This window comes from Mytilus californianus, unplaced genomic scaffold (assembly GCF_021869535.1).
Source record: "Mytilus californianus isolate M0D057914Y unplaced genomic scaffold, xbMytCali1.0.p SCAF_6, whole genome shotgun sequence".
Lineage (NCBI taxonomy): Eukaryota > Metazoa > Mollusca > Bivalvia > Mytilida > Mytilidae > Mytilus > Mytilus californianus.
In genome coordinates this window covers 3,671,834-3,688,609 of record NW_026262712.1, presented here as the reverse complement: position 1 = coordinate 3,688,609, position 16,776 = coordinate 3,671,834, and the positions used below count along the sequence as shown (strand labels likewise).

General features: G+C 31.5%; 1 protein-coding gene across 2 annotated transcripts in view; it reads right to left on the bottom strand.

The window, feature by feature from the left end:
- LOC127706063 (phospholipid phosphatase 1-like) overlaps positions 1 to 16,529 on the bottom strand; it is a 34,954-nt gene extending 18,425 nt beyond the window's left edge. Inside the window, exon 1 of one of the 2 annotated variants that reach the window (XM_052210519.1) lies at positions 16,446 to 16,529. In XM_052210519.1, coding sequence (XP_052066479.1) covers positions 16,446 to 16,524 — 79 coding nt within the window. In that variant the 5' untranslated portion in view covers positions 16,525 to 16,529. Of the gene's footprint in view, positions 1 to 763; positions 902 to 16,445 lie in introns of those variants that run through there. The other variant, XM_052210518.1, reaches the window with a different exon arrangement.
- Positions 16,530 to 16,776: the final 247 nt, after the last annotated feature.

Sequence of the window (16,776 nt, the reverse complement as noted above, 5' to 3'; positions counted from 1 at the left end):
GATCTATTCACTTAAACTAAAGTTAGAGTGCGAAAACCAATGTGTCTTCGGACGACGCCGGACGACGCCAGACGACGACGACGACGACGACGACGACGACGACGCCAACGTCATACCAATATACGACCAAAAAATTTTCAATTTTTGCGGTCGTATAAAAATGCCCCTAATTCCTTAACTGTTTGTACCATAACCCCCAAAATCAATCCCAACCTTTCTTTTGTGGTATTGAACCTTATGGTAAAATTTCATAGAGATCCATTCACTTAAACTAAAGTTAGAGTGCGAAAACCAATGTGTCTTTGGACGACAACACCAACTTCATACCAATATACGACCACAAAATTTTTTTGCAGTCGTATAAAAATGCAAGAAAGCTATTTTTAAAAATACCTTTACAAAAATCCAAACACATTATATATGTCCATCATGAAAATAGTAAACAACATTTAATAACAGTACTACAGTAACTATTATATTTCTCCAGATGCACATTTATTATTATCTTTATATCTCTATAGCCTATACCCCACTGCAATACATGTACCATTTCTAATGATTGTCTTTTTTAATCTGAAAGCTTTTGAAAATTTGTTACTGTATCATTATTTTTATAGGCATCTAAAACGATTCAGAATGGCAATACTAGTTGTTATACAATGTAACAAAATAGTATTATGCATTTATTAGTAAAAAAATACCCTTTTTATAAAGAATAAGTCATTCATTGTTAAAATTATTTTAAGAGAAAATTCCAACTTACGAGAAAATGCAATACAGCTATTTACAACTCCTTTACAGAAATCAACACACATAATTCCTTGGACTGTTCTGGGAAGAAGAGGGACGAGTTCTATATTAAAATACATCCTGCTGATCGTACGAGATTTGGAGCATTTACAATATTGTACAAGATTCACTGACCTCAGAGGAAGTTCCGATGTAATAAAGGGCTTAATCGTAAACAGGATATTTTTAATTTCCTTTGACATACAAAACAAGTGGTGTTATTAAAATATAAATATTGGATTAATAATTATTTATGAAAGAATGATCTCTTGAATAAGCACATACCACAAACTTAAAAGCTTTCCTGTATCGTTTCCTTATTCAGAATTTGGCTCATAGGACACAATCGTACAACGTAGGTGGGGCATAATAAATACTTAAATCATAAACACATATTAATCAACCTTCTGAATAATTAAGTACCGAGGTGTTGTCTTTTTTTTTCTTCCACTTATCCAGCTCAGTCATAATTATTTTTCAAAAACAAATTTTGACTTATTTTGTTGTTTAACCAGACAGTAATTTTGGTTAGCTTTCATATTAACTTAAGAAGCCCAAATTTAAGTACTAAAAATTAATACTCATTAATTTAAAATAATTACTGTCCAGATTATTTTTTTTTTTAAATCTAGGACTTGACTATGTATGAGGTAAACTACCTTGTGATTAATTAAAACAAGAGTGCATGGACACACTGAAATGTCTCACCTGCATTACTGACCATTGATTTCATGTTGAAAGTTTCAAAGTTTTACCACAACTACCATATAAACTTTACATTTTTAAAGATCCATGACAATAAGATCAAGGTGAGATAAATCCTGTCAGACAGACATGCACACCTTGCAATTATTCCATACACCAAATATAGTTGACCTATTTCTTATGGTATTAAAAAACAGACCAAAACACAAAAACTTTACATTGACCAATGAAAATAAGGTCAAGGTCAGATGATATTTGCCAGATAGACATGTATCCATACACTATATACATGTACAGTATACTAAGCTGACCTATTGCTTTAAGTATTTGAAAAATGGACCAAAACATAAAAACTTAACATTGACAATTGTCATTATGAACCATGAAAATGATGGTCAAGGTCAGATTATACTGGCTAGACCGTCATGTACATATTAAATTCATTCCATACACCAAATATAGTTGACCTATTGCTTAAAATTATAGTACTTGAAAAATAGACCAAAACACAAAACTGCAAACATTGGCCAATGAACCATAAAAATGAGGTCAAGGTCAGATGATACCGGCTAGACCGACATGTATACCTTACAATCATTCCATACACCAAATATAGTTGACCTATTGCTTAAAGTACTTGAAAAAAACAGACAAAAACACAAAAACTTAACACTGACCAATGAACCATGAAAATGAGGTCAAGATCAGATGATACCGGCTAGACCAACATGTACACCTTACAATCATTCAATACACCAAATATAGTTGACCTATTGCTTAGAGTACTTGAAAAACAGACAAATACACAAAAACTTAGCATTGACCAATGAACCATGAAAATGAGGTCAAGGTCAGATGAAGCCTGCCAGACAGACATGAACCCCTCACAATCATTCCATACACCACATATACATATAGTTGACCTACTGCTTATACTATCTGAAAAACGGACCTAATCACATATTTTTAACCTTGAAGAGACAAAAAATCAGTACACAGGTTTTCAAGGATATGATCATGATGATAATAAAATAATTTTTCATCGGATGAACACATTTAGGCATTTTTCAAAATATAGACATGTAATAGGCCATGCAAAACTGACTGTTTGTTTACACTAACCCTGTCAGGTCTGTTTTTACCCTCTGGGTCAATTCTTTTTGTTGTTGCTTTTTTTTGCAGATAAAAAAAAAGTGTTGCTTTGTTTTCTATTGATAATTTTCAATGATGTTTTTAAAATTATCTCATAACCTCATGACCCTCTTAAAAGTGTGTCAACATTGCTTAATAAACATTCCTTTAGTTTCACATAACTTATACCACAATATAGGATGTAAAGTTTAACGACCTTGACTGGCTATAAAGCCCTTGAACAGTCAGTAGAACATGTGTAATGATGTGTGAAAGCTGTTAACATTTGTACACCAGCTAGACATGTTTTGGTGCACAGTGATGTCATAATATGGAAACTTTGGGCAGATTAGAGACGTTGTCAATAATGCTTGTAAGGAGTCTAGTAACAATTTTGGCTATATTAAAAAATTTTGCTGTACAGTTTATTCTCTTTCCGCCAAAGTTTTCACCAAAAATTGGTAAAAATTATCAACAAAGGGCAATAGTTATTATAATGAGTTGACTGACATTTTCGGCCATGCTGACATTATTGCAGCCTGACCAATCTAGACAGAATGTTGATTTAATAGAATTTTAGGATTATTGAGGAAAGCTTTTCACATTTTGTCCAATGTGTCTTCATGTACATTAGAGTTGCTGGAACAATACTTTCTCAGAGTTATTATATTACACTTTATAATAAGAGTCTCAAACAAGTGAACTTATAAATCAAATTACTATCGGCCTAGCCACAATCAGATGTACATTTCATATTAGGTCTATGTTATAGGCTTCTATAGACAAGAAGGTGAACTTAGTTTAAGTATTACATCTTTGAACTGAAGGAAAGAATATAGGGCTTCACAATACATATCAAATATCATCATGATCATGTATATGTGTGACCATTTTGAAAAAAACCACTAAAATACACGCTAAAATGGGCAAAATTTCAAGTTATGTTGTTTCATTTAAAATTACACTGTTTTTATCAATTGATAGTTAATAAGTGAACCTAATTTGAACTACATTTTTGGTTCACTGTTATAGACAATTTATTCATCTTTCTTTTGCTGGTTGTTGCAACGAAAAATCTTCAGTGGTAAGAAAGTTATGATAAAAAGTGGAATACTATGCATTCGTTATGCAATTTTGTATTTTTGTTTTTACCTTGTATAGTGTAGTAATAAAAGAGAAAAATAAATGATATTTATGCTATTATGTGTTTTGTTTTCTCTTCTTGTATATGAATTATCAACAACTACCTCATATATCTATATTGCAGTACCCTAGCTGGAGATATATGCCATCTAAAATGGATATCCAAATAAAGTGAAAAAATGTCTTGTCCGTAGACATGCATTTCCTAGTAAACTGGAAGTGTAATAACATAAATGTTGCATTGCTAAGTACCTTCTCTTTTGTTAATATGAAAACACTACAAACATTAATTTCTACCATCTTTTAATAGAGGAAGAATTTGAAAAAAATGTCAGAATGTCTTGTCCGTAGACACATGTCTTGTCCGTAGACATGACTTTATATCAATATTGCTTGGCTTTATGGATATAAATTGTTCCTATGTGTTGTTTAAACTTAGAAATATATTATTTTTGATTAATTAATGGTTATTTAACTGTTCTCATTTTTTGTAAAATTACTTTACAGGAGTGGATTTTAAAAAGTGGCAAATTGTCAGTCATTAAAAGCATACCTTATTTTACTTCAATATTTTTATTCCAGCTGCTTCATAACTTAAAAGATAAACTTAATCAAATGAAGAAATAGTATTTCTCTCTCTCTGACTTTATCTTTTGCATTTTAGGATTATCAGCAGATGAGGAAGCGTCTATGGACAAGACACTTGTACATAACAAGTATTAAATTCAATTATTTGTCTACTTTGGAACTTAAATCTAATTTATAGGTGATGAAAGTTCTTTGAACACATTAAAACTCAGTATTTTCAACATAAATATAATCACAATTATTTCTAACAGATTGTTTATTCAACTGAAATTGTCTTGTCCGTAGACATTACCACAATCTATTTGTTTCCAATTTCCTTGAGTTCAGCCTCATTTGATAGATAAAATGTATGTTATTTTTTTCAAGAGAACACTTTCAACTTTGTCAAAATTGAGTTTTAATAAAAGTTTAATTGTTAAACATTCAGACTTATGGATTTCAGTTGAAAGAATGTGTCTTCATTTTTGCTTAATCAATAAAATTTTGAGATATGTAAAGAATCATGGGTACATTTTTATATTTTCCAAAAATTAAAAAACACAGCTTAAAATTAAATGGGTAACTTAATCTTAATTTTAACAATTATCTTTTTAATGCATTTAATTAAATATCAATAAAATGTCTTGTCCGTAGACATTATCACAATGTATTTGTTTCCAATTTCCTCGAGGTTCAGCATCATTTGATAGATAAACATAATAAAATGTATGTTATTTTGACAAGAGAACATATTCAACTATGTCAAAATTAAGTTTTAAAGATGCATTTAATTAAATATCAATAAAATGTCTTGTCCGTAGACAAAACATATGAATTGTATTGCTAACTTTGATTGTTTATTGTAAGAATATGCATCAAGTTATTTTAATGTTCTATACACCAAAAGAAAGGTTTTTTTCTAAAGTTTTGTTATTAATAGATTATTTTAGAAATAGTTTGATCAGATCAGAGTAATGATCAAAGAAAGCTACTGTTGTTTGAAATAATTGTGAGTTAAACATGTTCTTGTCATTTTTTTTTTCGATTAAAATGTTTGATATTCAATAATTCCAAACATATTTTGTTGTCTTTGTCATCGGCCAAAAATTTGAAACTGGTGACAATGTCTTGAAGGCAACCATTAAAGAAAATTAGACAGTTTTAAAACACCATTTATTTAATAAAAATATTAAATATTTCTTCCCAAAACTGCATGTAATTATATAAATGCTTCAAGTGTTAGCCTTATGACGGCCATTTTTCATAATTTAAACCATTTCTGTACCAAAATATCAAAAGGGTTTTTGCCTGATGTGATCTTCATTTTTGACTTCATGTGAAACACAAAATGTACATCTGATTGTGGCTAGGCCGTCTGTTTTATTTAAATAAATATCTTTAATGTATTGTATTTGTGATTAATCACTGCATCCTCTTTAAAATTCAGGCCAGTATTTCATATTACCAAGTATTGCCCAGTATTACCCGGTAAAACCCGGGTTTTCCCAGTATATTTCCCACTGAGCTGGGCAATACTCATAAAACCCGGGTTTTTGCCAACCCTGCATTATTGTGGACCAAGTCCTGCTGATCATTTATTATGATTTGAATTTGAACTGAGCATCAGGGATACCTATAGGTAAATGTGAGCCAAAATTTGTTCCTGTGAAAAAAGTTCCAGTGGAACTAATATCACAGGAAATATGTTCTGGGAGAACTTTTTTCACAGATAATTTCTATGTAATTTGTTCCATCTCTATAAAATAAGTTCCACACTTTATCTGGTGAAATAAGTTCTGGGATGTTGAAATTTGTTCCTTACCTAGTGAATTAAGTTCAGGGTTTGTGGGATTTGTTCCTTACCTGGTGAAATAAGTTCTGGGTTTGTGAGATTTGTTCCTCTCCTGGTGAAATAATTTCCACTGGTTTAACAAGTTATCTTATATACTGAGCATTTATCATCAGTGAGTTTAAAGTTATCATTCAATTACATTATAAAAAACATGTATTAGATTGATAAAGTAAAATTAAAAAAGTAAACATCCTATTTAGATCCCGTGGAGCATAGCAAATGTTTTTTTAAATTACATAAGTACTCCATAAAAAATACCAAACTGACAGAAAAGAGTAGAATAAGAAAAATCATTCAGTAAAAAAAGAATAGTTAAAGATAAACATTTGTACTATCTGAAAAGGACAAAGTGACTGATCAATTATATAAAAAGACATGTAGAAACATAAAACTCTTTTGAAACTGTGCCATGACCTATGTACAAATGTACATGTATGACTAAAACAACCATGACCGTTAACAGGAAACAAGAAGGAATACCACATAAAACATAAATACAAATTATGATACATTACGCTTTTATTTCTTATCATCATCCTAAAGTTACAGTCATGCCTTCAATTGTAAATGTACCCCATGCAAGCACAGTACAACATCCAGCTTGTATTATGATTTAAGTGTAACCAGAAAATTTTTCGCTGTGTAATATTGCAAATTTCCTTATTTTCTGTGAAATAGGTCTGAGCGGAATTTATTCATTGATTTCTATGAAATATGTTCTTTCAAAACTAATATCCCAGGAACATATATTTCACTTTTTAAAAACTTTTAATATTGCCAATGGAACAAAATTCATGGAGCTGTGATTTTTGTTCCGGAACTTATTTCACAGTTGGTAAATAAATTAGTTCCGGAATCCGGAACAAATTTTACAGTGCTGGAACATATTTTCTGTGATATAAATTCCAGTGGAACATATTTACTATGATATTTGTTCTGGCGGAACAAATGTCACACCGGAACAAATTTTTTGTTACATAAATACATGACATACAAACACATTTACAGAAAACCATTAACATGATTAAGAACATATATATTTTACTTTATTTATTGTAATGATCTAATAATCATTATAAAAAAAATGACAATAATATAATTTCTATTGCCTGGAGATAGTTTAGTTATTATTTTGTAAGAAAATACTTCCAAAGGTATTTATTCATTGATTCAATTTAATTTAAAAACTATTGTTGTCCAAATAAAGGCAACAATTATAACAATCGTTAAAACATTCATTTAAGGACAAAAACTTAAAGGAGTCCACTGACAATTTCAGCAATAATTGAATATAATAGATCTTGTCTTTCTGCTCATTTTTGCTATTTAAAGTTTCAATCCATCTATTATAGTTTTCAAGATTATACACAGTCAGAGGTATGACTTATACAAGTGATTTCATTATCTTGGTGATTTGTAATAGGATGTGCAATCAGCGAAATATTAAGATGTACTCAGGTGAAGTATAGGAATTTTTGTCAGATGTTCGGACTTCTTGGATTTTTTCCTATGATCCAGGGTAAAATATTTTTCCCCATATCACCCACTTTTCTTTTCATAGAACAATGTAGAAGACTTCAGTAGCTCATAAAAAAGTCATTACCAAAATTTATGCATATTCTAGATTTTTTTCTTACGATTTGAGACCCAAATACTGCTAAAGCTTAATATAAGGTAAAAGTCAGAGTCAGCCTTTTATCGCCATTTTTTTAAAATCAAATATAGCAAAAAGGAGTTCCATAACCTATCAATAACCTATCAATATTTTTAGCTTATTTTGTTCCTTTACTAATGCTCTTCTGACTTATAGTATCATTTTAATTTCTAGATTTTTTTTAGTTTCACCTAAGTACATCCTTAAGAGGTACTTGCAGACTTATTGCAACAGCCGTACTTAAATTATAAATACTTTTTTGTGTGTATTTTTTGGTTTTTGTCTGATACAAAGATTAAGTAACACTTTTGGATGATATATTGGCTCTCAATAATGACAACTTCAGTATGTACACTAAAGAGATTTATCCTGCTGAACTGACTTTAACAATGTTTAAATAAAGCTAATATTAACAAAGAACACTGCCCTTTCCTGGATCTTGATATCTATATATCTAATGGGAAGCTTAATACAAAAATTTACAATAAAAGAGATGATTGTTCATTGTTAATTATCCATTTTTAGATGGTGACGTTCCCTTGTCACCACCTTATGGTGTTTATATATCTCAACTTGTTCCATTCGCTCAATTTTGTAACAACGTATTCTATTTTAATAAAAGAAAGCTCTATATTACTGAAATATTATTACACCAGGGTTTTCGATATCACAAACTTATCAAAACATTTACTAAATTTTATCATCTGTCATGTCTGTACAAAGACATCATTTGTAAATATAAATCAACGTGCAGGCATCTTATACCTTCATGTATTTCACATCCCATCTTTTATGGTAATATTCTATACAAAGCACAAAATGTCATCATTCACCTCAAAAGCTAACCAAACCTTTAAACAGACATATTCAGAAGGGATATAGTTACGATGCTGTTGTCAGGTCATTAAAGATAGCATTTTTTGGAATTAATATTGATTCACTCATAGGGTCTTTGCATCGGAAATAAACACATCTATTCTAAAATCAGCTTTTGGCATGATACAGGTTATGTTCTTCTTGTACATTTTATGATGGTATGATGCTAAACCCCTAACGGGAGGGATTGTGCTTGATTTTCATATGATGAAGACATAATCTTTCTATTAGTTTAATTGAGGTCTGGAGCTGGCATGTCAGTAACTGCTAGTAGTCCTTTGTTCATTTATGTATCATTGTCATTTTGCTTAGTTTCTTCTTTTACCTATACTAAAATCGGAAATGGACTTCTTTTAAACTGAGTTTTACTGTGCGCATTGCTGTGTGTTTGTTTATTCTTCATTGGCTAGAGGTACATGTATATGGGGAGGGTTGAGATCTCACAAAACATGTTTAAACCCGTTGCATTTTTGCGCCTGTCCCAAGTCAGGAACCTCTGGCCTTTGTTAGTCTTGTATGTTTTTTTAATTTTGGTTCATTTACATGTTTTGGAGTTTAGTGTGACGTCCATTTTCTCTGAACCAGTATACAATTTTGTTTAAGGGCCAGCTAAATCCTGCCTACGGGTGCGGGATTTTCTCTCTGTGTTGAAGACCCATTGGTGGCCTTGAGCTGTTTTCTGCTCTTTGGTCGAGTTGTTGTCTCTTTGACACATTCCCCGTTTCCATTCTCTATTTTATCCTTCATAAAAATACAGGCTTTCAGTTGATACAATGTGCTTTGATGAAAATTTAAAACCAATTTTATATATGAAGTTTGTTAATTACATGATTTAGATTGACAGAGTGGAAACTTTCTATTACTGTTTATATTTTTTATTCTGTTATGTATCATCATATGATAGGTAAAATAATTTGAATTATTAAGCAAAGAAAAGTTTTACTTATTTACATAATGGTCATATGATACATGTATCTATGTTTATGATATATCAATATTTACTGAACTATGATCTGATAATAGCTGAAGCCCGCCTCCAGGTGCAGGATTTTATCGCTGTGTTGAAGACCCATTGGTGGCCTTCGGCTGTTTTCTGCTCTTTGGTCGGGTTGTTGTCTCTTTGACACATTCCCCATTTCCATTCTCAATTTTATTAATCCTTGCATTACAAAAATGTGCAACAATATTTACATGTATGCAGACAGAATATTGCCACTTTGATTTACATTTAAAAGATTTTATACATGTGTGCTCTGTACTAAGGGAAGCAACTTATGCCTATTATTTAAAACAATTACATGTACAGTCATCAAATGAATCACATTACATTATATATTTGAATTCAATTTGTTATTGATCTATGGAACAATATACATGATATATGTAGACAGAATCTACAAATGTACATGTAGCACTAGACACTTACAAATGTATACAGATTTTGAATACACATGTATATTTAACTTTTAATTAATTATTAATGCTATGGACTAGGGGAAACAACTCCTGCTTATAATGAATTCCCAGTATATGTCACATACATTTCTAATTTTAAATGAGAATTCCGCTTTTTTAAATTAAAAACTGCCACTTATGCAATGATATAATAGAACAATGACAAAAAAAGAAACATAGCTATTTTAACAAATTACAATAACCTCAGATTTCATAAAGATTAATTTACAGTTTATATTTTCTTTGTATGTTTATATGCTTGTATGAATATTGTTAGTGTTTCATAAGCCTCTAAAGGCTGGCTGATATAGTATACTTTTGCTGATGTCTTGAATTGTAATTGTGGTGTTATATTATGTATATTGTATCAGGATGCACTTTCAATTTAAATAAGTCTAAAAATCTATTCTATATTAATGTAAGCAGTGCACAAAGCTTTAAAAGTTCCCTTGGGAATTATCCCATTGATTAAGTTTTAATTAACCACTCCATCATTAAGACAGAGTTCAATAATTCTAAGTCACCTGATTTGACTTCTTTATTTCTAAAATGATTAACCTCAAGGTTTTGTCCTAATTCAAAAATTGTTACAGTTTATGATCAATTCAAATAAACTGTAAAAACTGACCAGCAAACTGAGCAAAAAGCATTCTTATATGACATTCTTCAAACACTTTGAGTACAGGCCGTGGTAAAATATGAATATATTGTTTGGGCTGTTCCAATCATACACCAACGTCATATGCTTTTTTATGAATGAGCTACTTGACGTCAGAATATAAACATTTTAGGGGAAAATGCACAATTGTGAAACTGAAAATCATCACAACAATGAAACGTAAACAAACGATGATAAAATGTGTTATAAGCCATTTATTTTACATATAAGTAAAATTATCAATATAATAGTGTGTTTATTTACATGTACGGCAAATATTTGTTTATAATTTTTTTCAATGGAATCTTTATTTTTTAAACCACAAAAAGATAAAACTTGAGGGGAAAATAGCAAGAAATATCAAGAAAATGTTATCCTTAACTTATATAAATGTTTAAATTTCTACTTCTAAAATTACTTACTTACATGTGTATAGTGATTGATTTTAAAGAATCTGTGTCAAATGTTATTAGCTTTTTCAATTTTAAAATGTCATAATGACTTAAATAGGTTATTCTGAAATCACCTGTTGTAGTAATACCCCTGACTGCAATAGACAAAAACCCATTAAAAATCAACATTTCAGGGGAAAACTCCAAAAGGTTTGACAATTTCAGTCATGTTGACTTTATAGATATTGTCTTGCTGATCATTTTTGCTATTAAAAGTTTCTCTGTATCCATGGTATCTATTACAGTTTTCAAGATACAAGTAAAAGGCAAAAATGAAAAAAAATAAATGGGGAATGTGTCCATCATGTCCGTGGGACACAGATGATGCCCCTGCTTGCATATATAACATTATAAAGGGACATAACTCAAGAATGGTAAAAGAAACGCTACCCAAATTCAAACTTGATCAGTGTTTTGTGGTAATAAGCATTGTGTAAGTTTCATAACATTTGGTTGAGGCAAACCTAAGTTTGAGAACGGAAACAAAAAATTCAGCAATTTTTCCATTTGTAAAGAGGGGCATAACTCTAGTAAAAGTGAAAGTGATGCCACCAAAATTCAAACTTGATCAGTGTTTTGGGCTAATAAGCATTGTGTATAAGATTCATAAGGTTAAAGGTTTGGTTGAGGCAAACTATAGTTTAAGAGAACGAAAACGAAAAATTCAAAAATTTTCCATTTGTAAAGGGGCATAACTCTAGAATGGTAAATGTGACGCCACTGAAATTCAAACTTGATCTGTGGTACTAAGCATTGTGTATAAGTTTCATAATATTTGGTTGAGGCAAAATAAAGTTAGAGAACGGAAACTTATTTTGGGATGTACAGTACGGCACAGATGGACAAGGGTAAAACTTAATGCCCACTCCGCTACGACAAGGGCATAAAAATTGTTTAATTTGTCATTTAAGGGCAAAAACTTCTATAAGAAGTCATCTGTCAGCTTTGATGTAAAGGGACAATAGGTAGATCTAAACATCCGGATCATTTCTACCCGTCAGATTTTCTCTATCTTTACTAGCAGTTTTCAAAATAATAAATGTAGATAAAATCATGAAACTTGCATTTTACCCCTATGTTTTATTTTTAGCCATCTCAGCCATATGTTGGTTAGCAGGGGGTAATCGGTCACATTTTTTAAACTCATTACCTGAATGATGAATGTGGCCAAGCTTGGTTAAATTTGGCCCATTATCATGATTATATTAGTTTCAGAGAAGATTTTTGTAAAAGTAAACGGATGACAACCACAGATGCAAAGTGATGAGCCATGGAAGCTATAAATAAATGCAGAAATACTGACAGATTACTGTATATTGGGTTTTTTTCGCATCTGCTTTTTATTGCAATTTGATGACAAAATGGGCAAGTTAAATTTTCACTGTGTATAATTTTCGCTGTCAGAATGAGAAAATATACACATGAAATCACTGACACTGTATTGTCTATTGAATTGTTAAAGAAGTAAACAACATAACCATGATAACGATGATTGACTGACAGATAATTAATCGGTTAAAAATACTACAAACTAAAATACATGTAATTCAGTGATGTGTCAACGTTCATTTAAATCATGTACATGTAATTCAGTGATGTGTCAACGTTCATTTAAATCATGTACATGTAATTCAGTGATGTGTCAACGTTCATTTAAATCATGTACATGTTATTCAGTGATGTGTCAACGTTCATTTAAATCATGTACATGTAATTCAGTGATGTGTCAACGTTCATTTAAATCATGTACATGCAGTGATCGGGAAGGACGTGCGCCTTGCGCCAATTGCGCTTATCGACCAGAAATGGCGCATAGAGTGACAAATGTAAGCGCCCTCGTGGCGCATGATATTTTTCACTTCGTTTTGAAACGTAGAGATATCGTCAAATGGATTTCCGATCGTATTTCGTGCCGCCATGTGTGAGTACACAACTGTGTAGTGTTTACTCCAATGATAGGAGCACTTATATATTTTTGGGACGTCTCGGGTGTTTTCCTATGGTAATAATAGCAACATTAAACAACTTTAAATTTGTGAAGATTGGCTAGTACAGGCGAGAATTATTCTCATAATAATCTTTTAAGTAAGCTTGCTATTATTTCGATTGAAAAACCCAAAAGCCTTTTTATGAATGGTATAGTATTTGTCTCCATAAAAGGGGCTTAACTGTCCTTGACAATTTTTTTGGTCTTTGGCTCATTTTGACATTTTGTAAACATGCCTTCAGCAAATTGTTGTTGTGTCTTATCAATTAACGTTGCTCTCTACTGTTATTCTTGTCATCGTGATGAAGTAATAATAATACAAGTGCAGAGGAAATGCCAGAAACGTCCTTTAATTCGGAACGTCTGGAATAAGTATGGTATCGACGAAGACCCAAATTTAATGTAAAAAAAACATGAACATGAACAAGGGAACAGTACCAGTTTTAACATTGTAAATAAATGGTTATCGTAGATATTGCCAGGTTTGGAAGAAGTTATTGTATATTCATTGAAATTGAAATTACAAAATCACAGGAACAATATCCATGATATTAATTAGAATCATACTTGTAAGTACAGTGAAATATACACTTTTTAGATTTTTTTTTATTGTAAACGAATGGCCCACTCATTTGACAACATGGCCCATTAATTCTAAAAATGGCCCATTGAATTTATTTTTGGGGAGCCCTGGGCCCATAGAGAAAAAATCCTTCCAGATCACTGTACATGTAATTCAGTGATGTGTCAACGTTCATTTAAATCATGTACATGTAATTCAGTGATGTGTCAACGTTCATTTAAATCATGTACATGTAATTCAGTGATGTGTCAACGTTCATTTAAATCATGTACATAATTTGCGACATGCTAAAAATTGAAGGTTTTGATAAATTTTGTGATGGTATATATAACAGAGCATTTTTAAAGACTTTTTTGTGCAGATAATAATCCTTGTAAATCACACTGTTTCGATTAATTTTATTTATATATTAGAAAAGGAGTGGTCATGATCAATTATATCAGAAGTCCATTACTAGACGAAGTGTGCAACCCGCTATATAGTAAGGCGATCACGTTGTCCCTGTACTTCCAACTGTGATTGAAACGGGATTTGAGCGAGATTGCTATTAATAGTAACAAAAATCAATGGCCAAATTGTTTGTGATGCATTCTGGGTAGAGATAATTTATTCAAAACACCCTATCCATTAATTAGCACACAGTTGAATATAATGTTTGACCATCGAGGTGTTAATGAATAGCAGATCCTAGATGCGATATTATGTCAGTGTCATGAGTCATTATGATGGTTTAAATATTAAACGATAAAAATGTTTGTACAATTTATCAATTTAAAAACTACAAAAGCAGTTCTCAACACGTGCGTTCGACATATAAATTTTATAGGTTTAAATTGTAGGAAAAGTTGCGATCTTTGTAAACAAGGTAATAAATATATATTCTTTATGTAAGTATACTTTATACTGAAATAAGACGAAGTCCTATTTCAAAAACCTTGCTGTAGGACAATTTGATTTAATTTGTTCAAATACTAAATCAATCTCAAGGGTTAAGTTGTGCTGTAAAGAAATAAAGTCAGTAATTCCTGGAATTGTCCGGTTTTTGCAACAGTAAAACCCTTTCTTACAAGTGTGGGATGTATACATTAATAGCGGCCGCGTCAGGTCGGAGGAGGGACTTCAGATCTAGCCTGACATCCTGACCCAGTCTAATACGACAGTCCAGCAGTTAGCCAGGATCCCAGGCTACTTCAAGTGAAATCCAGTACCTCGCGTATTCAGGATGAATGTTACGATCTCTGATGTTAAATTACACTTGCGACAACTCTGTGATGGGATATGCATATTTATATTTCCCACTGAACGTTACGCTAGCAACACGCGATAAATCATTTTTTTTAATCCACATATCTACAGATGCCTTCAGTTTAGTGAGTATAAAATAACAAAAAAAGGACTTTTACGCGTTGCATCACTGACTCAAGTATACTGTGATCTTGTGATTAATCTAGCGAACGTAATGATGGACAACATGAGAAAAGTATGTCTCTTAATTTAAAAAAGGTAAAAAAAAAAAAGAGACTTTTGAAATTCGAAATTGTTTCGAAGTCATCTGAAGCAACAAATGGACGGATATTATTGTTTTTTCTGTAGAAGCGAAGAAAAAACCCTGTCATTTGCTTATCCATCACCGTATATACCGTAGCTTCCTTGGTGCCGTAAATGACCGAGACATAATTCGACAACACAACGCGGTTCTATTTAAAAAAGGAGACAGTTATGACTTTATTTTGACAAAAAACAACTACATCTTTTAGATAGACGATACATTTTAAGTCAACACGGCCGATATTATAGTTCTCATTTGCCTTTGCGCGATGAAAAATGGTACCAATGAATTCGTTTATAAAATTCAATATCATTTTCTAAATATTGAATTAAAATGAAGAAGTTAACTAACTGGCAATAAGAAACCACCGAACTAAGTCAGCTGACTTTATTTACACCAAACTGATATTCAATCAAACGCTCAAGGAGACTAATTAACAGCTATCTGTTCGATGATAATAGAGGGTAGTAATGCCCTTTACCGTCAGGCGTCAAACGGTCATTTTAGGCTACCGTTAGCGTCAAATTGGTTAAAAATTTACCGTGATTCGTCAGAGGTCTCAAATAATTATCGTTACCGTTATTTTGGGAAAAAATTTAACGTGATTCATCAAAATCAGTCGATTTTTTTATCGTCTAAAAGAAAGTGTACATTTTATCGTAATGCAACAAAAATTACCGTTAACGTCATTTGGCAAGAATTTTTAACGTTAATCGTCATTAGGGTACCCCCATTACGACCCTCATAATATTTTTACCCATGATTCCATAGTTATAAAACGAGACTTGGGGGGACCACCAATGGCGCTTTCCACTGATAAAGGGGACATCTTGATCGCCTTACTATATAGCACAGGTTGCACACTTCGTCTAGTAATGGACTTCTGATTATATATATAATTAGTACAGAATATATAAATATATCATGATAAAGGAGTGGTCAGTGAGAACATGAATTCCTCTTGTAAGTTGTAAACAAGTCATTTACTATGAATACACCTATCAAGAAATCGTAAAGATAAAGCTAAAATTTGTATACATGTACCTAATGCAATAACACAGCTATTGATGGTGGTATAAATAATATCTTTTCTTGAACAAGACAGCAACGATTCTGTTTTCATTTTTACCGGAAGTTGGAATAAATTTTAAAGGTACTTTCGCCACACAACATATATCTGTCATTTATTCAATGAGGACAAGTTTGCATTCACTAATCATCATCATTATTTTACATATTTCTGCTTCAGTTTGTTGAAATAACTGGTATTGGATTGTCATTTTAGACGGTCACTTAGTTTTGTCAAGGATTTGTATATATATCCTTGGTTTTGTGAAGTATATATTTTCTGCAATTGAGGACGAGGGCTATGGGA